Source organism: Hylaeus volcanicus, chromosome 3, assembly GCF_026283585.1.
Source record: "Hylaeus volcanicus isolate JK05 chromosome 3, UHH_iyHylVolc1.0_haploid, whole genome shotgun sequence".
Taxonomy (NCBI): Eukaryota; Metazoa; Arthropoda; class Insecta; order Hymenoptera; family Colletidae; genus Hylaeus; species Hylaeus volcanicus.
This window is the reverse complement of record NC_071978.1, coordinates 10,503,753-10,526,494: the sequence shown is the minus strand read 5'-3', so window position 1 is coordinate 10,526,494 and position 22,742 is coordinate 10,503,753. Positions and strand designations below refer to the sequence as shown.

The following is a 22,742-nucleotide window of genomic DNA, read 5'->3' as shown; positions in this document are numbered from 1 at the left end:
AACCATACGTATTAAAAACTTACTACATATTTATAAGTCTAGCTTCGTGTATCTAAATATAACTATTAGCTATCAAATTCTAAGCTATCAATATTTGATTCTCTTGTATACACAATGCGTTCTACTCTTGAATTCCTACATCAATTTTGCCCTCTTTAAAATAAACAGATGATATTGGACCCAAGTTTTGGGTTATAAAGCTTCGACTTTCAAGTATAGATCATTGAAATGAAACTGTAACAAGAAGCAGTAGTTTATGATTAATTATTAAAAAAAGATGCGTACAGTGTGAAGGTAGTTCGTGCAATTGTTTTAGGTTCCAAGGGAGCAATCTATTTTTCTAGATTAAAAGTTCACGTCAACTACTACATTTTGCTTGCAAAATATTATGAAAATTGCCTTGAAACTGAAAAAAAAAACAGAGAGTGTTAGGAACGTCTGCCTGGGGTCTCGTAAAATGGCGCCCACGCGTCTCATCTGCCCTGTCACGGCTCTCTGTCATTGATGCCTCAAATCATCGCGCGTTCGTACTTCGATCGCCACGAGTCGCGAATGAGATCTCCATGTACTCGATGATACAAAGCCTAACGTAATCGTTTTACCGTATCGTCGTTGAGATAAAGTTTAAAGCGGCTTAAGGCGCCACGGCCAGCTATCGCCACGATCGGCAGCTCCAAATTCCTCGGCGACGACTTGCAAACTTTATCCACCGGGTTCGGGATCGGCGTCTGTCACTGCTCTGCCTCGGCCACGACTCTCCACTTTCATTTTTATTCCTTTATCTTCCACATTCTGTTGCAGAGGCGATACATCGCCCGTGCGTTTCGTGACTCGAGGGGTCAAAGGTCACGATGGTAAAGCGCGCCAATTTTTTGAACCTGTCACTGCGGTCGATCAGATTAGATTGGAACCGCGACATCGAACGCCGCAAGCTGGGAACAGTGTCACGTAGTTCGTGGCAAATATAATTTTTAATCAGATTAAATGACTGACAGTGCCTCGCGACCGAATGGAAAACATTATAATTCTATGGAAAGCAACAAGTGTAACGACTCTTATATACGGTGGGTGTAGAAAGTATTCGTACATCGATCAATTTCCAAAAAAACTGTGTAAAATTGTAATTTATTAACTTATTTTTTATAAACAATGACATTCTGCATGTTCTAGGAAATCTCTAGAATAGATAGATAACAAAAAAAAAAATAGCTATTTATGTAAGTTGCGAAATTAACAAGAAAAAAACAATTAATCGATAGAAATATTGAAGCAATAACTATTCGCACAACTGTTTAAAAGTACTTTCCTGGAAATTTGATGTTTTCTAATTCGCACGGAGCAATAAACTAATGTGTTTACGTTACAAACTCTGCTGTAAATGGTTCCTCATAAGAATCGTACAAATACTTATTGCTTCTATACTTTTATCCACTTTTCGCATTTTTTTGTTAATTTCACAAATTATATTAACTAGTAAACGTTGTTTGGACTATATCTATCTTAGAGACTTCCGAGAATATGTAAAATATCATTGATTATAAAAAAGGAAGTTAAGAAACTACAATTTCACACAAAAGTTTTTTGGGAAATTGATCGGTGTACGAATACATTCTACACCCACTGTAGTTACTTCAAAAAGTGTCAATGTCATATATTTACTCTACTTGAATAATCTCACGGTTAAAGTAGTTAATTATATCAAGTATGCCTCATATAATGAAGTATTTGTTAATTGTTTACTTTTTCTCCGAGACCCTACTAGTACAAAAGAAATATTTCTTTGGCAGCAAGAACTTCTGAAGTGGCGCAACCGAAAAAAGTTGCGCCTTATTAATACGGATAACGATGGTTCTGCTGCAACTACATATTGAATTATTTGAACATGTTGCGTAATGGTTGTCTCTAGCTGTATTTGGATAACGAATCGATTGTTAAGCTGTCACGATTCATATAAACTCTCGCAATCGTTCGCAAGTAAACAATAGTTCAGTGAGCTACTAGTGAAGTTGCAATGACTACAATGACGAGCAGAAATGGTATGGCATGGACCCGAGATGACCATAATGCGACTAGCGAGAAATTTACGGTGCCATTCTTGTAATTAACAGACCGTTGCTTTTTTAACTGAGAAGTGTTTTATTATAAATGAAGCAACTGCATTTGGTCATGGATTCCATGAAGAACATTAGAAATGTGACTGCATATATGAATTAAATAAATATAAAGTATCAAATTTGAACATATTTTTTTTTTTATCAAAAAATTAAATATTGAGAGTTTCTGCTTGTTCCTGCTTGAAAGTTATCTGCTTGAAGGTTCAATGTAAATGTTGGCAAAATCCACTTCGTGAATGCAGTTCTCGAAACTTGCTACCTTGGACCACTTCTGATATAACCACATATCAGTTTCACATTTGTTTATGTTTTTTTAATCTTCGAACGTCTCGTAAGTCTTTGCATTTTCTTGTTTATGTAATTTTTATTCTTGAAAAATGTGTACTTTCCAAACTTTGATCATTTAAAATGTAGCCTTTTAATATCAGAGAATTTTAGAAATTATGTTTATACCGTCTATCAAATGAAGCATAATATTGTACGTACTTTGTACTAATTACAAAAGTATATCTTTGTTTATGTATCATTGTTCGTTTTTAGATTGAGTTACAGGAGTACTGAAGTTTTGATATTCTTGCGCCACCATTGAGAACAAAAGTATAATTGTACGATTAAAACCATAATTCACTCCTCATACAATTTAGACCTTGCCGTGTCCAAGTATCATCTTTCCCGAACAATGGCGCACTTTTTGTGCGGGAAATAATTCAACAATGATGACGACGTCATCCAAAGAATCCTCCAAGAACGTAATTAATTTCAAAATGATCGCAGCAAACAATAAATCACCGCATTTGAAATTATATTATCTGGTAATTCTAACTTACTGAATAGAAATTTTAAAATCTTCATATTTTAAAAAGTTATATAGAGATCATCATAGAGAGGTCTCCATAAATATTGTGTTTCAAAATTTTAATTTATTAAATCACAATAACTATAAAATATATGTAATTTCTAATAGTGATACAAATTATACTTAGAAGTGGGTTATCAGTCAGGAAAGGTTGAAAAACACTGCTTACAAAGATAATACGATATTAGTGTAAAATAAAGTTACGAATTGTGAATTGAAGATAGAAATACAATATCTCTTCATATCGTTTTCTGATATGTCGAGAATAAATGATTTGTATGATATATAGCTTTTATATATCTGTAGGCCCAAACTTTCCATAAATAAAAATGATTCAAACAAGGCAGACCCTTGACGAAATTACCTGCTACTGTTACCGTCACTATGTACGTTACAATTTTTCTTATCGCTCTTATCTGTAGATGTCAAGCGTGTACGTGACGTCACATGTCAAATACATTCTTCGTTCGATACTTACTGTAAGTCTAGTCTAAAATTATTCCTGTGCCTAGAGCAGCTCTTCATCATCGATTAAAATACGACCCTTGCGTAGTTCACGAAATGATCAATAGTGATCAAGATTCAGGCGAGCCTGGGGCCCTCTTTAGAACGCGCACGGAATCATTCGATGCGACTACCAGTTAGCTTTACCTGCAATCGCTGCACTGCGTGATTTTCATTCAAATTACTTTTAACTATTAGATACAAATTTCGAATAACGAATAAGATAAATAATTGTAGCAGGTATTCTGTAAAAAATCAAAATTAGATACTTTATTTAATTTTCCTAGAAATTCTGAAGTGTATCTTTCTATGTATACTCTATATTTTTTCTCTTTACTTCTCTATATCTATAACTATTACTTTCTTCACTCATACTAATCTGATGTTTAATGCGTTATTCATCTACTTATATATTCTAAAGATATTAGTTTATACCTTCGAAGAGTATACATCTACTTTCACATGATACTCTAAATTTTCATCAGCAAAGATGTTGACACTTACACTATAACAGTTTTTAGAGCCACCTAAGCCATTCCCAATCGTTAGACTTTGCTTTTATCAGTTATCTGTGATTCGAATGAAGTTTTTCTTATCTACGAAACCATCACGAAACGTTATAAAAGCGATGGGAGCGCCATGCGACCGCGTCAGGGAACTACAAACTAGCTATAGTCATCGCCGAAGAACCTGGTCGATGAAGAAATATTGTCACTGGCTGTATACCTACTAGACCGGTTCAATAATGGCGGCAACGCCATCACAGACCACGTACTTGTCTGCAGTTGCGTGAAAGTCACAGGACTGGTAACTGTTGAAATCTCTTCGAGATACAGGGAAGTTGGGGGCGCCAAAGTCTTCTTCCGATATCGTTCAGGTTCAAATTATGTCTGGCTCGGTGGAAGCGCATGCGCGACTCTTCAGCATCGACATGAGAACGCCAAGCCGAAATTTCCTCAGTTCTCGAGTGGCCGGTTTGAGAAGGGCTGCCACGAGAGGAATAATTTTTTCTGTTCTGTCATCCGCGCCTGCGCTTCCCTTCGTCTACAAACCCATTTCGGGACGATTCACGACAACGTCACTGGAAGCTACCTTCGTCGACGATGTCGTACTGCACCCGAATTCTTGGCGGCCAGGTATGATCGCGATTGGCGTATATTAGAGCAAAAAAATTCGGGGTTCATTCACGAAACGTGGGAATTGCGAACCGGTGCGTGGAGACACTGTGCCCCAATTCGAATTCAGATCACTCGACCCCGTTGCCAAGGTCGGTCGCGTTATGTCAGCGTGGGCATAGCTTGACTGTTAATTTAAATGACTGTGAGAAAACAATGTTACATTTATAATAATTAAAAAATTTTAAACAAATTCAATGTTCCTTCTAAGGTATTCCAAAATCTTCAAGGCGCTCCGAAACGTACATATAAAATATATTTTATGATAGAAATATGTACTTTTCAATGCCCATGTTTAGCTTATTTCTTTTATTGATCCAGAAACGTGGTTCTTTAATTATTCCCACTAGTGCATATGCCCCCTTCAAGATGAATTAAGGGTAATAATTCCGACATTAAGAATACCAAGTGACGATCATTTTTGGAGCACAGTTTATTCTCTCATGATTATATCTCATAGTTGTCAGATTTTTCGCTGTCAAATCGGAGAGAACTTTGTAGCCAGGCCGTTAATGGAGCATATGATCTGTGTCGCTGAGATTAGGCGATTCGGTATTTTGGAGCAATGACGTATCTGGAACGTCACATACGTAACAATAAGAATAACAGACATCGTGGCGATAACGTTGCGACGGATTATCGTGAAAGAGAAATGCAAAAAATGTTATTTGTATGTTACATAATCTGTTCCGGAGCTTATCTATATGTATGAATTTCATTTTCGGAATACTTCGAGGTTATGTCCATGGCCAGTGCGCAGAATCAGAGTGCGTGGCGCGTACGGACGAACGGAAAATATGTATCGGTGCAAAACTCGTGCCTCTTGTTGTTGAAAAGAAAAACAATAAACCGTTGCAACACGGAACGGATTAATTAAAACTGATAACGGGTTTTCAGTTCGAGCGATGATTCGGTATCTATCGAAGTCGAAACGTATTCTTGCGACACGTTGCATTTCGTCGGATGGTTTTGCAAGGGAATTCGAGACGTTTTAAATTTTGATGTTCGCGAGCAATCGAATTACGTAACTAGCGGTGTGTATAGGTGAATCTTCGCGTGCTATTTCGTAATATGTACCTCATACGTGACAAGTCGAGCACGTGATAAAATATACATAATAGCATCGTACTCTTTTCTATTATTGTAATCGGTTTTTTTGGACTGTTCTTTTCGACGACTTCATAATTTGTAACTCTATATGTATGTATATACGAAGTTATATATTTTATGTGTTTAATGTATATATGTTTAAAAATAATACCGCGAGGAGAATTTATTTATGACTTACTTGCGTTCGCATAAGCACGAGGAGACACTTTTAGTGTCAGGACAACTTGAGAGATTGTAAACGTATATCGAAGATAATAAATTTAGAATACATACTGGTAATTGAAAGCAACTAATTAAATGTTTGAACATAGTTTAACATGTATACAACGAGGTGCATAAACACATTGATATACAATGTCAAGTTCTTACGCGATATATAACATTGAAATTCATATGAGTATAGTATATAATCGTCTTTAGCTAACAATAGATTCACACTAAGGAATTGCGTTTATTTATAGCATACGTGCAATTGATGTTATTTATATTGTAACACTTATTATCGTTAACGATGTTTGACCGTGTTTATCTACGTTAAATTATTTTGAATATTACCATGGCGTTCTGTGATTCGTACTTGATAAATATATACGCGTAGTCTATATTCCATTATCTTCTCAAATTTAGAATAGAATATTCTGTATTCTAGTTTATTTTATTTTATTTTATTTTATAAGAATGTAATAATAAGCAATTTACAAATGTTATTTTTGTACAATATTTATATATTACTTCAATATTATTATATAAAAATAATGTCTTTACGTTACTGTAATATAAAATACAATAACACATTCAATAATACATATTTTATGAATTTTTTCAAATGTTTATAAATACCCTTACCATGTCATTGCTCTAAAAGTCTAAAATATATAAAAGTTTGCTTTACATATTATTACACTTTTTGATACATCGATTAACAAATAAAATTAATTTACAGAGGCTAGCCATATTCACGGCAGACATCCAACAAAGATGCTTCAGCGTGAGCCCATTGAGCTTCGCCTCCGCAAAGGTGGCGATGTCCAAATTCGATTCGACGAGCTACCTTCCATACGATAAATTAGATGAAAATCTCAAAGCTGTAAAGAAAAGGTATGGTATCAACTCTGTCAATTGATTTCTCTTTCATAGATTGTTTCCTATTTAGCTGACTAAAGTCTAACTTTATAAGTCATTATAAAAATATTATTCCTGTATGAGGATATTATAAAAGAATATTTTCCCATACGATATTCAAAAGAAGAGAACGCAATTTCTTCTTGAAATGGCCAAGAACTTCTAAAAGCATATGTTGATTTATGTATAACGTATTCTACACACTATGTTCCATTTAGCTTGGTCACTTTAAGTCTCATTTCTTGTTATGATTGGGACAAATGTCAGAGAAGACATTATTTGTTTGAAGAGAAGAAATATTCTGAGAAGTAAATAATTTTTATCTCGAGGTCGTACGTTTCGAGACGCAAGGTCATCGACATTTGTCTTAACGAGATAAGATATTTTCATTAACACTACAATACATGTATCTCACTAAAAGGCAAATTTAACCAGGTACATAGTTAACCTTCAGATGACCTTAAATAATAAACTCGTTTTTATGCGAGAGAAATGAAATTGCAGAAAACTCAAATGAGTATCCATTTTAATTCGAAAGTTATTCGAAACGATCTCTGTTAATTTTCAAATAACTTTTTTATGTGCAAACACTTAAAACATCAAGTTCAACGTATATAAATCAGTAAATACTATATAGTTTCTTTCATATAAAAATAGTTTTTGTTATTCAATATCATTTGGAGGTCAACGTACTACATATCATTAAATTCGTCTTTATATGAAGAAATGTTAATTAGAGTACATACTCCCAATAAAAATAATTCGATTACATCACAAATTTTACTAGAAAATATTTGCTCCTTCCAAACAGATAATATTCCTTTCTGACATTCGTTCCCATCGTAAAAAACAAGTGAGACGTTCAAAGTAATCAATTTAGCAGAGCCATCTTGTATAATACAATGACATAGAATATCGAATAGTATATAAACAAAAATATTGGTTCTCTTTTAATACTTTTTATAAATAAGGCATTGGCAAACAGCACCATATGTATATCAATATTGTTGCATTGTCGCAGGTTGAACCGGCCATTCACTCTTTCAGAAAAAGTTTTGTACTCTCACATCGACGAACCCAGCAAGCAAGATATCACCCGTGGCACAAGCTATCTTAGGTTACGACCAGATCGCGTGGCCATGCAAGATGCCACTGCCCAAATGGCCATGTTGCAATTCATCAGCTCTGGTATGTAACAACCTTGCGATATCGGGTCTTCAGTATCACTAAAACAGTTTTTGTGGACAACGTTTCGCCGAAAACAATTTTGACCTTCCTTCTATATCATCGATGTATGTAAATATACACAGTGCGCGGTGTGTTCTTCGAGAAACATGTTTCCTTAGAATGAGTAGCATTGTTTACTTCGAATTTCGTTTACATATGCTCTTTAATTGTAAGGAAGGTAAAATACCACGGGCAAGAAGTGTACTATATGTTTTGTTTAAAAATTCTTTTATTTTCTGACAAAACTTATTTTCATATAAAATTTTTATACGAATACTTCGCAAATGACTTACTACTATTGCTTGTTTAAATTGTACTTAACTATGATTACAAGATCAAGAATTTAAAATTAGATTATCTAAAATAATTATTTATAATCCTATAATTAAAGAATAATTATATAGATTACTAGATTCTTTCATGAACTTTCAATAAGTTAATGTTTAGTGACTGACCAGTTTATACAGAAACGTTATGTTATATTTCTATTACATAATCAAGAACTGTGTATGTATGATAATTGCAAGATAATTTACATAACTCGCTTCGTCGAGGAAAATACGTGTCAGTAAACAGATCGTTTAGGTGTATGTACTGGGCGTGTCTCAAATAGTCGACCAGATTTTGATATCGTATGCCATTCTTTCTAAGGATAAAAGAAAGTCATGTACATATACATACATCACGCGTAAAGTTAGTAGTATACTATAAATCTTGCATTCCGGTAGACGTAAATATTTATGGTAGAGCATGTCATTCAGATATTGAAGGCATCTTACGTCGTAGTATATCATTCATTGCTTGAAAGTTTCATAGTCAAGCCAATCTTATCAGTATACTTATTTTAATATCGTGACAAAATGTGAGAAAATTGAGGAATTTTGAGGAAAAGTGGGGAATTTTTGAACGTCTTCCACAGTCTCCAAAATGTCGGTGCGATACTTGTATCGTTGCAAACCGAAATAATTTTCGGGAATTTTTTAAACTAATTTTTATCCATTATGCACTATCAGAAACAAAAAATGTTTACATTTTAAAATGAAAAACTTTCCGAATTCATACTCATTTAACCTTTTTTATTCTTAGAGAGCGTAGAATACGGTGACAAAGTTTAATCACGTACTCCAAACACATCTTGCATAATCTTCGGAAATATTACATTCATGATAACAAGATTACATGTATACATGCATTATTAATTAATTAGATTACTTTTTACCTACTCATCATATTACATATTGTGCAAATTCTTCGTATATATTAAAACACAGAAAAATGTACACTTGCACAAAATGAAATATTAATATTACTATATTTAAATATTAGTCTTACTATATACATTTTCCACATTTTTCGATATCGATGCATGGCACAAATCCATCAATGACTTAGAAAATCGATCAAAATTGTGATTTTAACCCGCGACGTCTGTTACGTTTCCCCCAAAATGGCGTCCGTTTCTATTCTCAACATTTTCAAATTGCTTCCCACAGGATTACCAAAAGTCGCCGTTCCCTCTACCATCCACTGCGATCACTTGATCGAAGCTCAAGTCGGCGGAGATAAGGATTTGAAACGAGCGAAGGACATCAACAAGGAAGTCTACAACTTCTTGAAGACAGCCGGCGCCAAGTACGGCGTCGGTTTCTGGAACCCTGGCTCCGGTATTATCCATCAGATCATCCTCGAGAATTACGCTTTCCCCGGATTGCTGATGATCGGTACCGACTCGCACACACCTAACGGCGGTGGTCTTGGCTGCTTGTGCATCGGTGTCGGTGGCGCTGATGCTGTCGACGTGATGGCCAACATCCCGTGGGAGTTGAAATGCCCCAAGGTGATCGGGGTGAAGCTGACCGGAAGCTTGAAGGGATGGACCAGCCCTAAGGATATTATCTTGAAAGTAGCTGGCATCCTCACGGTGAAAGGAGGAACGGGAGCGATCGTCGAGTACTTTGGCCCTGGTGTCGACAGCATCAGCTGCACTGGTATGGCGACTATTTGCAACATGGGCGCCGAGATCGGTGCGACTACCTCGATCTTCCCTTACAACTATCGTATGCAGGATTACTTGAAAGCAACCGGTCGCGCGGAAGTCGCCGCAGCGGCGGATCAGCACAAGAGCCTCCTTACCGCGGACGCGAACGCCAAATACGACCAAATCATAGAATTAGACCTCTCCACGCTGGAACCACACGTGAACGGACCGTTTACACCTGATCTCGCTCATCCCATCTCGCAATTAGGTAAGTGGATCGCGAAGAAGACAGCGATTGTTTGCATTTCATTATTAACCCTTTCCGACCTGGCGTCCACAATTGATGACACAACATTTAACAACACTCAAACATTATCGACACTATCGTTTAGGGCGAATGTCCTTATTTATGCACATGAAGAAAGACCAGTTTTCCTCGAAACCTACACTATTAGGATTTTTCTTTTTTAATTTTTCCATACTAATTTTAGTTATCCCTAGTTATCCCTAAAAATTAAACTAATAAACCAAACTGTGCCATACAATATTATTGAATATAATATAAATTATATATACAAAATCGGTTAATATGATGTTTAGGGATGAGTAGGCAAGTGATTTGTATAAGTTTCAGATATTTTCAATGTTTAATCCATGCGAATTGTACACATAGTACTAATTTCTGCAGCAAAAATAATTTACCATTTATAATATAGCGTTATAGTTACAAAAGTGAAATTCTTTGTAATCCGAATTCGAAGATCGACGAGACAATTATAAGAAGTATCGATCGCGTACAATGATCAAATATTAACCGTGATAATTGCAACCAGGTGCGAACGCCAAGAAGAACGGATGGCCGAATGAGATCAAGGTCGGTCTAATTGGTTCCTGCACGAACAGCTCCTACGAAGACATGGGCCGGTGCGCGAGCATCGCCAAACAAGCCATGGAACACGGTTTGAAATCGAAGGCCGCGTTCAATGTCACACCCGGATCCGAGCAGATCCGCGCCACCATCGAGCGTGACGGAATCGTAAGTTTCCTTTTAGTATGTCAACCTGTAGCTCGGTTAGAAAGCTTGTAGACAATTCGCAGTTGCACAGTTTTTGAATCGTTGCCAAGCATTGGTACATGTCACTTAGTAATGACACTGCGACCCACGCCAATTCTTAATTTGGCTCGGATCGATGTATTTTGACAATGTGAAAAGAAAAAATAGGGACTCAGGCATTCGCACGGTATAGTTTGTTTAGAGTATACCGCTGGGTGTATTCGTAAACTTTCCGAGAGAAAGGATATTACGTAAAATTGGTGTACGTGAGCTCTGGGAGCAGCTCTCGGTCTCCTTATCATCGCCAAAGTATTCTCTCTTTCTATTAATACATCCCTCCCTAATACGTTTCTATGAACGGCGAGGACTGTCTTGAAACGTTAAAATTTGACTATGGGTCGACTTTGTGCTTTCAAAGCGGATTTCAACTCGACGAATGAGAAAATGCTTTTATAGAAGTATTATAATATCGTTTTTGCGGAAATCGGAATAGATATTTCTATTTAATAACATATATCTATATACTTTTCGGATTAAAATAAAATAAAAGAATAGAAATTCCAGTTAAATAATGTATAATTAAATATTTAACTGTCAGACATTTCGACCGATGCCGAATTTATTTTTAAATATATTCAACTATCAATAATATCTCCGTTAAAATTTTTGGCGACAAATATTGAAGGAAACTAATCATACCGATAAATTGATTTTCCTTTCCTTCATCTAATTCGAAATATATACCACGATGCATAATGGATAGAACTATTGGTAGTTCTACTATCAAACCAAATGGTGTTGCATAAAGGCTGTTTATACTAGCCATTCCAAAGTATCATCACTAACAACAAGCATGATATTTAATCGTTGCAACTCGTGGACTAGGGAAGATAAGATAATAACGTAATACTCGTGAAATAGACGAACGCTCGACTTGAGACAAAGTTTCTGACAAAGAGACTTATGGATGATCGTTAAAGACAGCTTTTGTAATTTAGGCGAAGACCCTCCGCGATTTCGGAGGTACTGTCCTCGCCAACGCTTGCGGACCTTGCATCGGCCAATGGGACCGCCAAGACATCAAGAAGGGCGACAAGAACACAATCGTCACATCGTACAATCGTAACTTCACAGGTCGTAACGATGCGAATCCTGCGACCCACGCCTTCGTCACCAGCCCTGAACTCGTCACAGCCCTTTCTATCGCTGGCCGATTAGACTTCAACCCCGCGAAGGACAAATTGAAGGGCAAAGATGGAAAGGAATTCCTTTTAAAAGATCCATTCGGTGAGTATCAAGTTCCCTAAGAAATCAACTAATTGCTGGAAATTTTGTAGGAGCATATGTAGAACGATGGAAACGATAAGCGTCTGATATCTAGTTACGGTGCGGTAATTCGCGAATAATTACGCATGAGTCATAGTTCATGGCGTCTGTTTCACAACGCGTCGGTGCTGTCTGCGTACAATTGATTAATATTGTTTGTAGTGTTAAAGATCAAATTGAAGGTTGAATAGTTTGCTGTAGGATCTTCTATTTTGTTACAAGATATTTTCTATCAATTTCTGTGTTATCAGTTGAGCTTTTCATAGATCTATGTTGAAATTCAATAACTTAAAAATTTTAATATTAATCATATGTAGCAAAAATGTTCTCCTTGTTAATACACGAAGAATGTAACATTCTCAATTGCATTTACACTTAACTATCTTCTAATTTGTTTATCTATGTATAAAAACTTGAAGTACATGATTTTGTTTCACACCCACAATATATTTTCTTAGTATAAATCTTTACTTTTTCGTATTATACGAACTTCAATAGTATACAGGAAGAATGTAATGCTTGTGAATCGTAGAAAGTAATTATACTCTATATATCTGTAACACAAAAATTGGCCACTTGGAAAAATGAAAATATTCTACGTTAATATTTCAGGCGATGAACTCCCAAGCCGTGGCTTCGACCCTGGCATGGACACGTACGATTCACCTCCAGCTGATGGCAGTAAGGTAAAGGTAGACGTGGACCCGAAAAGTCAAAGATTGCAGCTCCTGGAACCTTTCGACAAATGGGACGGCAAAGATCTCACCGATATGACTGTTCTGATCAAAGTCAAGGGCAAGTGCACCACCGATCACATCTCCGCCGCCGGTCCCTGGCTCAAATATCGTGGCCACTTGGACAACATTTCGAACAACATGTTCATTGGGTACGTCTAACAATTTACAGTAGAACTCCATTTATTGGAACGAAATATTCGTGAATGTCTTTTATAATAGAAGCACGCTAATAACAACAAGTCTTAATAATAGCAGTACACTAAGAAAACATGAAACGAACAGTCGGATCATGTGTTTATACGAGGAAAACAAAATAAAGACTATACTTACAGTCAGTGTAATAAGTATTCGTACAGGAACCAATTCAAAATAAAACTTCATATATTTATTTTATTAGTAAATGTTAGGGGAAGAAATAATTAACCAACATTCCTACATATTTTTAGAGTAGAATTTGCGTAAATTAAAGTTTATTATTTTTAATCTTAATCTCTTATGTATTTCTTTTCTTATTAATTTTATTTTAAATTGGTTGCTGTACGAATACTTCTTACACTGACTGTAATTGTTATTGAAATCTTACTACCAGTGTATAGCATTCACTTTCAGCAGTCTAAATAACACTCGAAACATTTTCATAAATCCCACAGCGCCGTGAACTCCGAGAATGGCGAAGTAAACAAAATCAAGAATCAATTGACCGGCGAATGGGCAGGAGTACCTGACGTAGCCCGACATTACAAAAAGAATGGCGTGAGATGGGTGGCCGTTGGTGACGAAAACTACGGTGAGGGTTCGTCCCGCGAGCACGCTGCCTTGGAACCAAGGCATCTGGGTGGCCGTGCTATAATCGTCAAGAGCTTCGCGCGTATCCACGAGACCAACTTGAAGAAACAGGGACTGTTGCCTTTGACCTTCGATAACCCCAGCGATTACGATAAGATTCAGCCGACGGACAAGATCAGTCTCCTGGGATTGAAGGATCTGGCGCCTGGCAAGGTATATCTCGATCGCGATCGTTTATTTATAATTTAATTGGAACCAGGGATCGACAATAACAGTTACTTAAAAAATTTATATAGAGAAACACATTGAGAAAAATTCTTTTGGTATTTAAATTTAACTCATTTGCGGTCATTTTATGTATTTTTTGAGGGAGATGCGCAAAGATGATGAGGTTTGGAAATAATTAAAACTACAGATAACATTTGCGAGCTATAAAAATAGTTCCAACTAAAAACATTTAAATCCAAAAAAGAATTATTATTCTAGAATATTCTGGTTACATCAGGGTCCCTGGTTAAAGCTACTGTATCCAACATAATGTGTTTACTTTATGTTGGGACAGTATTACAGTCACTTTAACTGATTTTAACCACCGCTCGATTCCTTCCGTTACGTTTGCAGCCAGTGAAAGCGGAAATCAAGCACAAGGACGGCAAAGTTGACTCCATCACGTTGAACCATACCATGAACGATCAACAAATATCCTGGTTCAAGGCAGGCTCCGCTCTGAATCGCATGAAGGAGATTGCCAGCGGAAAGTAAACGCGTTTTGTCATCCGGGAAGTGCGAAGGACCGTCATCGTTCGCAAAGACTTGCACTATCGTAGCTAGTTGCGTATATACCGATAGCGGATCGCGAATGAAGATACGTTTCGGGTACGATACTTTAATTCTCCAGGTAGATTTCTGTAATCGTGAACATCGTCGTACGTGGATTTCACGTATCGTGCCGATCGCGAAATAACGTCTGTGGTGTCGAGAGGATCGCTTGAAACGAGCGTGTTCAACGCTGACGATCAGTGCTGGGTAAATTTATTTTCTTCGTGAAATACCTCAACACGTCCACCATCCGTTTCGTCGAAGAATGATAAACCGAACCGGGAGAAGCGCGTATCTAGCAATGTTTTTAGTACACGTTAACTCTAGGAAAGGATTAATCGAATCGTTTAGACTGCCCTTGTTCATTTATCGCGACTGATATCGCGTTGTGAGAGTTCGACTGACGACGTTTCCTGGCGAAAATCGAACAGGGGTAATTTCCATGCGCGACGACGGGGTCGGATATGCAACTTAGGCGTGCCAACGTGTTCATTTTTAAGTCTTGTACAGCCTACCGATGGCACCCTAAGCATTGCGTGTGTTCCTGTCACGCGCGTGTCTCTCGTTTTTCGCTCGTTGAAGTCTTGTGTATATATTGTTCATCAAGTAGCAAACATTCTGATTATACAGTTTTCTAGATACGACTAATGAGATATAATGTATGATCGCTGTTATTACTAAAGATCAAATAAAACGAATTTCGCAGCGAGAGGAGTGTTGTGTATTTTATTGATCGAGGGTTACTGGCGGGAAAGGGTGTATCAATTTGAATGTGTATAATATAAATCGTATATTAGAAATGATATTTTAATATATTCTTTAATAGACGAGGTATATTTCCATTGATTTATAATATTTGAATAATTAAAAGATTGCAAATAGACTGGTTCCCATTTCCCATAATGAATATAATATTCGAGTCATGATATTTAAATAATTCGAAAATTAGAATGATTGCTAATGCACTTATTCCTATTTGCAGTGTATGTTACGTTCAAGTAATAGTAACATTTGTTGACAGTATCGATTTCTGCAATTATTAACATCAGCTGTCATTGCAGAAATCTGTATATTAGTTGAGAAAATTTAGAAAACTATCCTTGTTTCGTTAATTGAAAATTCATTATATTGTCGGGAATAATATCATTGAAGAAATGTTTCTAAATGCTGTAAGTTTTCTACCCCTATACACGTTACATGTGTTAACTAAAAGCAAAGTATCAGTTGAAGGTAATCATAATTTATACAATATTCGAAATGCTAGTTATAATTTTGCAGCAGAATAACTAAATATTTTAATTAATTAGTTGCAGGATTATAGAAATCAGAAATAGAGAAGAGACTTCGCGATATTTTAATAATCAAAATTTTGAACATTAAGGGTGAGTTTAAAGTATAACAGTAAAAGTTTAAACATATAATTGAAACTATGCTTGCAACAAAATCTTTTAGGTAATTATTTCAAAGCTGCATCATCAAAATGATGAAATCGTTTGATTAATTAGCACGTCTAGTTGCAGTAATCTTTGAGCTGTGATGCATAGGATAGATTATTGATCAAACGTATATGGATCACTTATCCCTTTTGACAGGAAGACAGATTGCCCATTCCGATATCAAACGACGAGTGATCTATGGAAACACTAACTTGTCGAGAGCCTATCGATTGGAAATCAGCCGTCGGGTTTCAAACAAGAATCATCTCGTCGCGCATGCGTTTCGACTATTCGTAATTATTCAAACGGTACACGTATTTAGAAAGATGTGTAGGAACTTACACTCTCTTGACATTTACTTGTCTCGACATATAAATACATTATTTTTATTGCTTATTCTTTTAATACACGAAATTGATACTCTGTTTGCTACAAAATACTCTTAATCGTTTCTTTAAATTTTCATTATAAATATAAATTTGCAATTAAATCTAAAGCTACATAATTGGAATAAAAATTAAAGTAAATAACTCTGCAACGACATACGGGACTCAATCAGTTCTTGAATTTTTCATAATAATTGTCGCGACGTCTAGACGACCTTAACTGACAACGCTGTCACAAACACGTGAGACAATGAAATAAATTGAGTGCTGCTTTCTGAATATTAAGAGGAACACCTCCTCTGCGCTACCTCCTCTACCCCCATCCACGGACTCATTCAAGTGTTCAGCACACCACATGTTCCACGTAAAACTGGGGCGCATGCTTCGTTACCACGACGACGGATTCTCATAAACGTATACAAAGCGGCCGAACAGTGTAAATTGTCGCACGTTGGTTATGATCTTTCCATTCGAAAGACTTTCTTGTTCCATAAGCTCGTGCTTTATCTAAAGCTACGTTTGGCGAGACTCCTCGAGCTCGTCATGTCGGTCGAGGGTGAATTTTGTTTATCGATCACCGGTTCAATCGAACACGCGGAATTCTACGACATCAATAACGCCTACTGCAAATACGGATTTCATTTTGGACCCGAATGGAGTGTAATCGCTGTGAGTTTTCTTTATTTTTTATTTTACAATTCGAACCCTGCGACTACCAGCGAGCGCGGTTTCCCACTGGGAATATCAGCCCCACGGCGACGGTCTATTGGCTTATAAAAATTCCGTTAGGGTATCGAGGAGGGTCTGACGCAGATGTGTAAGTGCAGCAGTGACCCACGAAATCTGGCCGTTTGGAATTTCCCCCTAGAGATCACGTTCAGAAGCACCAATCCTCATGGATGTAAGTTTGAAAAGGTGATGACTATTTGACTAGAGCTATTTGCATGGATTATTCACGAGAATTACATTATATTTATCTTTTTCTGTATTTAAAAATTGTACTAAAATTTATAATGTATAATAAAAGTTATTTAAAATCCATGGCAACTTTATAATTCTTTGTTGCAACTTCACGTTCAACATTCGATCAATTTATTTCTAATTATGAATTCTGATATCTTATTTTCTGATTTGACTATTTTTAATAAAATTTATTTTACTTGATGAATGATGAAACGAACACTTATTTATACACAAACAAACTTTATTTAAGTTTCAACTCTGTACTTAGGATAACCCCTAGAATTAAAAAATGTTAGAAAAAATATTATACAATAAAACATTACGTGTTAAATATTATTACAGCATAATATAAATTTTATAAATACTTAAAAATTAATATTGTATAAATATATACAAATTTCAATAATACTAAAAGAATTCATAAGTTTCAATCGCATGTTTATGTTCTCAAGATGATTAACGGTGAAGTTGAAATGTAAATGATTGTGCTTACGTCAGAGTGGTTAGTCATTCTTTTGAATAATGATTAGAACGTGAGATAATTTAAATATCTTTCTTCATTAAGGACGGAAAATAAGATATACTTACGTCTTCTATGAAAAAGTGATCTATGGCGGATTTAAAATTCGATGTTGGATTCTATAGATTGGAATAATCTACATATTTGAAAGATACCCAGTAGATAAAATTTCTCCATTATTTCTTTAACAAATGATGTTTTAGGGCCACAACTAATAATGTCGATTTACGGCCTGGATATCTTCGGACACGACGTCATCAGGGGTTATGGAGTGTGTCATTTGCCGTTAACAACAGGTCACCATGAGAAAAGGTATTAGGCTATCGGATTGAGTAATAAATTTGTTTGAACTGTTTAATAGGATATCAAGTCGAATCAATGATGTTTAATTAAGAAACTTCGTCAATGTTGTTTATTAAACACTCGGTATGTACTCTGTTCGCCTTCAGGGGTAAATTAATAATTTCGGATACTATTAACAATGCTAATTGCGATTCCTCGGTTAGAAAACTCCCTGGTTTTGCATCCAAACAATTTTTCCAGTCATTTTCACAGTTTCGCGTGACATTGTCAGTTCGTTCTTGTTTACCCATTCTTTCATCTGCTTTACGTTCATGTGAAGACACAATTTCTTGTCATCTGTAACAATTAAACTCAGAAATGGGAGATGTTGTTCACGCGCAACACGAAGTCGAGCCAGCACGGAGGCAGAGACAGTAATCCACTGGTTTTTGTTCTCTTAGCTCGGTCGATGTCAAATCCACGAGCCAAGTTTCTGCTCCTTTTCCATGTTGTTTAAACGTCGAAATACAATTGGACGAGAACAGTCCATTTTTTGGATGATCTTCCTGACGATAGTTACAGATAATTAAACACAAGAACCATCAGATAATCTTTATCGAAATCATTTGGTTAAACACGACATGATTCATCATTCTTTTTTTTTTTACTTATTTATTTAAAAAATGTTGGAATAGTAATTTTTACAATTCCTTGTATAATTACAATATTCTTGCTAAGTTAGCTATTATACACATAAATCAGATGACTTTGTTCTTGTTAGGCGCCTGACTTCTCCGTTATTGGCCTGACTTGTTATTCTATTCGATAAGATATTCGAATCAGTAAATTTATTCTGTTACGGAAATAGTGATGTATATCCTAGAACCCAGTATAGTTTTTTAACGTCATTTATGGAAAAATTTTCTTTCCTGAAACGCGAAAATCGTTTTTGAGCTGTTCTATCAAAAATATAACCATCTCTGTAAACTATAGATTATTCCAGCTTCATCTGTTAGTTCTTTCGAAACAGAACAGAACATACAAAATCACACAACAGTAGGAACAAAAAGCTACCTCATGACGTACAGCTTCTGTTCAATATGAAATTAAAACGTGTACTTACGGGCCAACTCGAGACTCCAAGCATTCCGATCGCGGAATTAATTTTCTCAAATTAATGGCAATTCTAAAACACAGAAATTCCGTAGGGTGTCTGTATACGTGCCCGAGTCCTCTTCAACGTTACAACGATTTGCAGCCTGGTTAACCGGTAGAAGACCAGAACTAATTGACCCGGCGATATTGGCTTCTGGCGGCGGAAGAGAACGTAAGGCAATATTTGGAACGATTTTACATCGGTCCACTGTGACGTACTACTGACATTAAATTAATTGAACCCGCGGGGATTTAGCGTATTTAGGACAGTCGATACGCCGGACATATTAACATGAACATGCTGTAATAGTTGATTGAATTAGACTATTGCATATATCAAATTCTCCAGCTCCTGCCAACTGATCGATTTAATATTAATTTTTGCTGTCTACTGTGCTGCCACGTTACCAAAACGCTAGGAGTTTCATTCCGTAGAAATAATATTTTCAGTTTACTTTTCATGGAAAAGATAAATGTAGAAGAGATTTCCCTATAACACGGTTATGCGTTACGCGTTGTATGAATTGTGATTATTGCCATGGCAAATTCTACTTTCTTTCGAGAAAACGATTTATTATTGTACGTAAGGAATCTTTTCTATTTTATTAAAATTTAACAAATTATACAATTATTAATTTGTAATTTTCTTTCTATTATTTTGAATTTATTTTAATAAAATAATTAATTATGTGAGATAAAGAAAAAAAGTAGCCTCCAAATTGTCATATGATAAAATTCGTTACTCTTCATGTATGTGTTTTCTTGGAAATAATTTTTAACCAAAGACATCAAGAAGAAGAAGATACTTCTCTTTTACATTTTAGAGTGCTTAATTTAAAGTGTTTTTCGTTAAATTACTGACGCCTCCCTTTTCACTGTCTCGAACATGTTTCCCATTGAGGTTTCGAGACTTGATCTTGAGAGATCTCGAGTCTTAGATCCTATTACTTGGATAAGCAAATTCTTTATACTGTCTGTTACGTCGAGCTAAAGTATTATACTGATAAAACAGTATAGATCCCGCTTCGAACTCCTCTCTGTGAAATGTATATCACAAAATGGCAAAGTAATATCGGGAACACATAAAAAGAAAATAAAACTTGGCAGCTTCAAAGTTCCGCCTAGGTGCTGCAGCTCGTGAGTAATGAAATTTGACTTGTTCTTTAACGCTGTTCCAAACGTTATATCACTTTATGAAAAATAGATTTCGTAAATGTTTCTCTATAAAATGTATTTCTTAATGGAACTGGATTGACTCGTTGTGTTTTCTATGTGATGTAATTTCTTTTTTGAGAATGTATTCATTTAAAAATTAATACTTTGCAAAGATTATGAGGTACTCTATCAACTATCAAATAATTATATTTTAATCATATCTTCATCTAATCTACAAATATCATTAAAGATAAATATTACGTAAACATGCATAAATTGAAAAATAATGTAAATATCTATGCCTTCATGTTTCGAATTATTTGTAATTTTACAATATCATCAATCGACTTTAGACATATTTATTTATTAAATTCTATAATTTCATCCTCTAATTTGAAAATTCTTTTATTAAAAATGTCATTTTGAATGTTTTCCAAGAGGATCCTAAAATACAAACATGCGTAATTGTTTGTTTATACATCAATAAACACTTACCTTCACAGAGGAAGGTCAATTTTGTCATCTTTTATCTTTCTGAATATAAGAAAGAATACACGTTTCACAGAGGGAAGTTCAAAGATCAAAGCGATGTTCTGGTTCCGAGATGATCCGTCAATTTCACGCGATCGAATGCGTAAACGTTAAATCGCAGTATCAAAAGTTAAGTAGAGACATTTCCAAGCGCAAACGATCGTGCATGCCACCTGACCCAGTTTTTAATTGCTCGAAGCCCCGTGTTACTATATCGAGAGCGCACTGAACGATTTACAGCCCAGACATTTTATGATTTCACGGTCCTAAAGGGTAACGGAATATAGTGGTTTGAATGAAGCCGTTAACTCGAGAACACAGTTTATTTTCCGAGATTTCCACCCGCTATGAACCGTGTAGAAGGCTACGCGCACCTGATGTTTCGCCGTGTTATGAAGGGTAGCCTCGAGTCTCATAACTTCTCCTTTATAATTGCAGTCACGCGCATGAGGGTGGAGGGTATTGTTACCATAACGTTCAACGTGGTGCTGAAAGATTTCTTCAAGTTGGGCTACAACAATGGCGAGAAGCATAAGAAGTAAAGCGATTTACCGAGTCGCTAACACCAATTAAGAGACCGATGCTTTCACTTTTCTTCTTCTCGCGACTTTACGGAAAAACGAAAAAGTGAAAAAGACTTTTTCCATTCATTTATTACAATATTGCCCAGAAACATTTGTAAAGAAGAAAGTTCAATGGCGAATAATACTTCTGTTTTACGTATATAAGCAAAATTCTTATCTGGATACAAAATTTCAAATAAATAAGATTAATAATTGTTTGACCACTATTCCTTGAATATAAATCAGCATTTGAATTATAGAATCAAATATTTCACTATGGATAGTTACAATTTCAAATGTTCGATTTATATGCTTTTTTAATAATTAAATGCATAGACGATACAAACAAATTTTGTATAATATTTAAACGTTTCGATACAAAGTTGCTAGATTTCTTAAAAAATGACAATAATTATTAATATTAATTTAGTTTCATAATATTTATATGTAAGATGTAATATGATAACAGTGTTAATATTATCATGTTCAGACAATAATTAATTGTACCGATTATGAAAGAATGAAATTAATGAGAATATACATTGCAAAAATTGTTGCTCTGGAATATATGTGTGTACATTAGCTTATTTGAATTCATACCATCTTCATTAAAATTCTAATTAAGGAAGAAGTTGATAAATTAATGATAGAAAGATTATTGTTAACTATAAGATTCTTTTATTCAAATTGTGTAATACAAAAGTGTATGCTACAATGTTCGTGGTTCGCAAATGAAAATACGAGGATTATTTCAACAAATCATTTTACCTTTCCTATTGTTAAGATAGAAAAAAGACATTCGCTTGACAGAAACGTCGATGGAACTGTCGACAGAGTATAAAAGTTCGTTTGATTTTTTGTACGGTAGCCGCGATGAAATTTCCATTCGTAGAATCGTTTCGTTCGGTTTTTTTTATAATGAATATTGCCTTCCTTTGAAAAG

The 22,742-nt window shown here is 35.4% G+C and overlaps 2 protein-coding genes across 2 annotated transcripts; both read left to right on the top strand.

Annotated features, from left to right (window-relative positions):
* The first annotated feature begins 4,424 nt into the window (after nucleotides 1-4,424).
* LOC128873455 (aconitate hydratase, mitochondrial-like) lies at nucleotides 4,425-15,519 on the top strand. Its single transcript, XM_054117047.1, has 9 exons — nucleotides 4,425-4,610; nucleotides 6,703-6,857; nucleotides 7,903-8,069; nucleotides 9,602-10,354; nucleotides 10,920-11,122; nucleotides 12,139-12,427; nucleotides 13,079-13,352; nucleotides 13,854-14,202; nucleotides 14,611-15,519. The coding sequence occupies exons 1-9, from the start codon at nucleotides 4,578-4,580 to the stop codon at nucleotides 14,749-14,751; spliced, it is 2,364 nt and encodes a 787-aa protein (XP_053973022.1). The 5' UTR covers nucleotides 4,425-4,577; the 3' UTR covers nucleotides 14,752-15,519.
* Nucleotides 15,520-15,659: 140 nt separating this feature from the next.
* LOC128873456 (B9 domain-containing protein 1) lies at nucleotides 15,660-22,514 on the top strand. The gene is made up of 5 exons (XM_054117048.1): nucleotides 15,660-17,299; nucleotides 17,420-17,531; nucleotides 18,317-18,425; nucleotides 19,604-19,722; nucleotides 21,675-22,514. The coding sequence occupies exons 1-5, from the start codon at nucleotides 17,174-17,176 to the stop codon at nucleotides 21,776-21,778; spliced, it is 570 nt and encodes a 189-aa protein (XP_053973023.1). The 5' UTR covers nucleotides 15,660-17,173; the 3' UTR covers nucleotides 21,779-22,514.
* The last annotated feature ends 228 nt before the right edge of the window (nucleotides 22,515-22,742 follow it).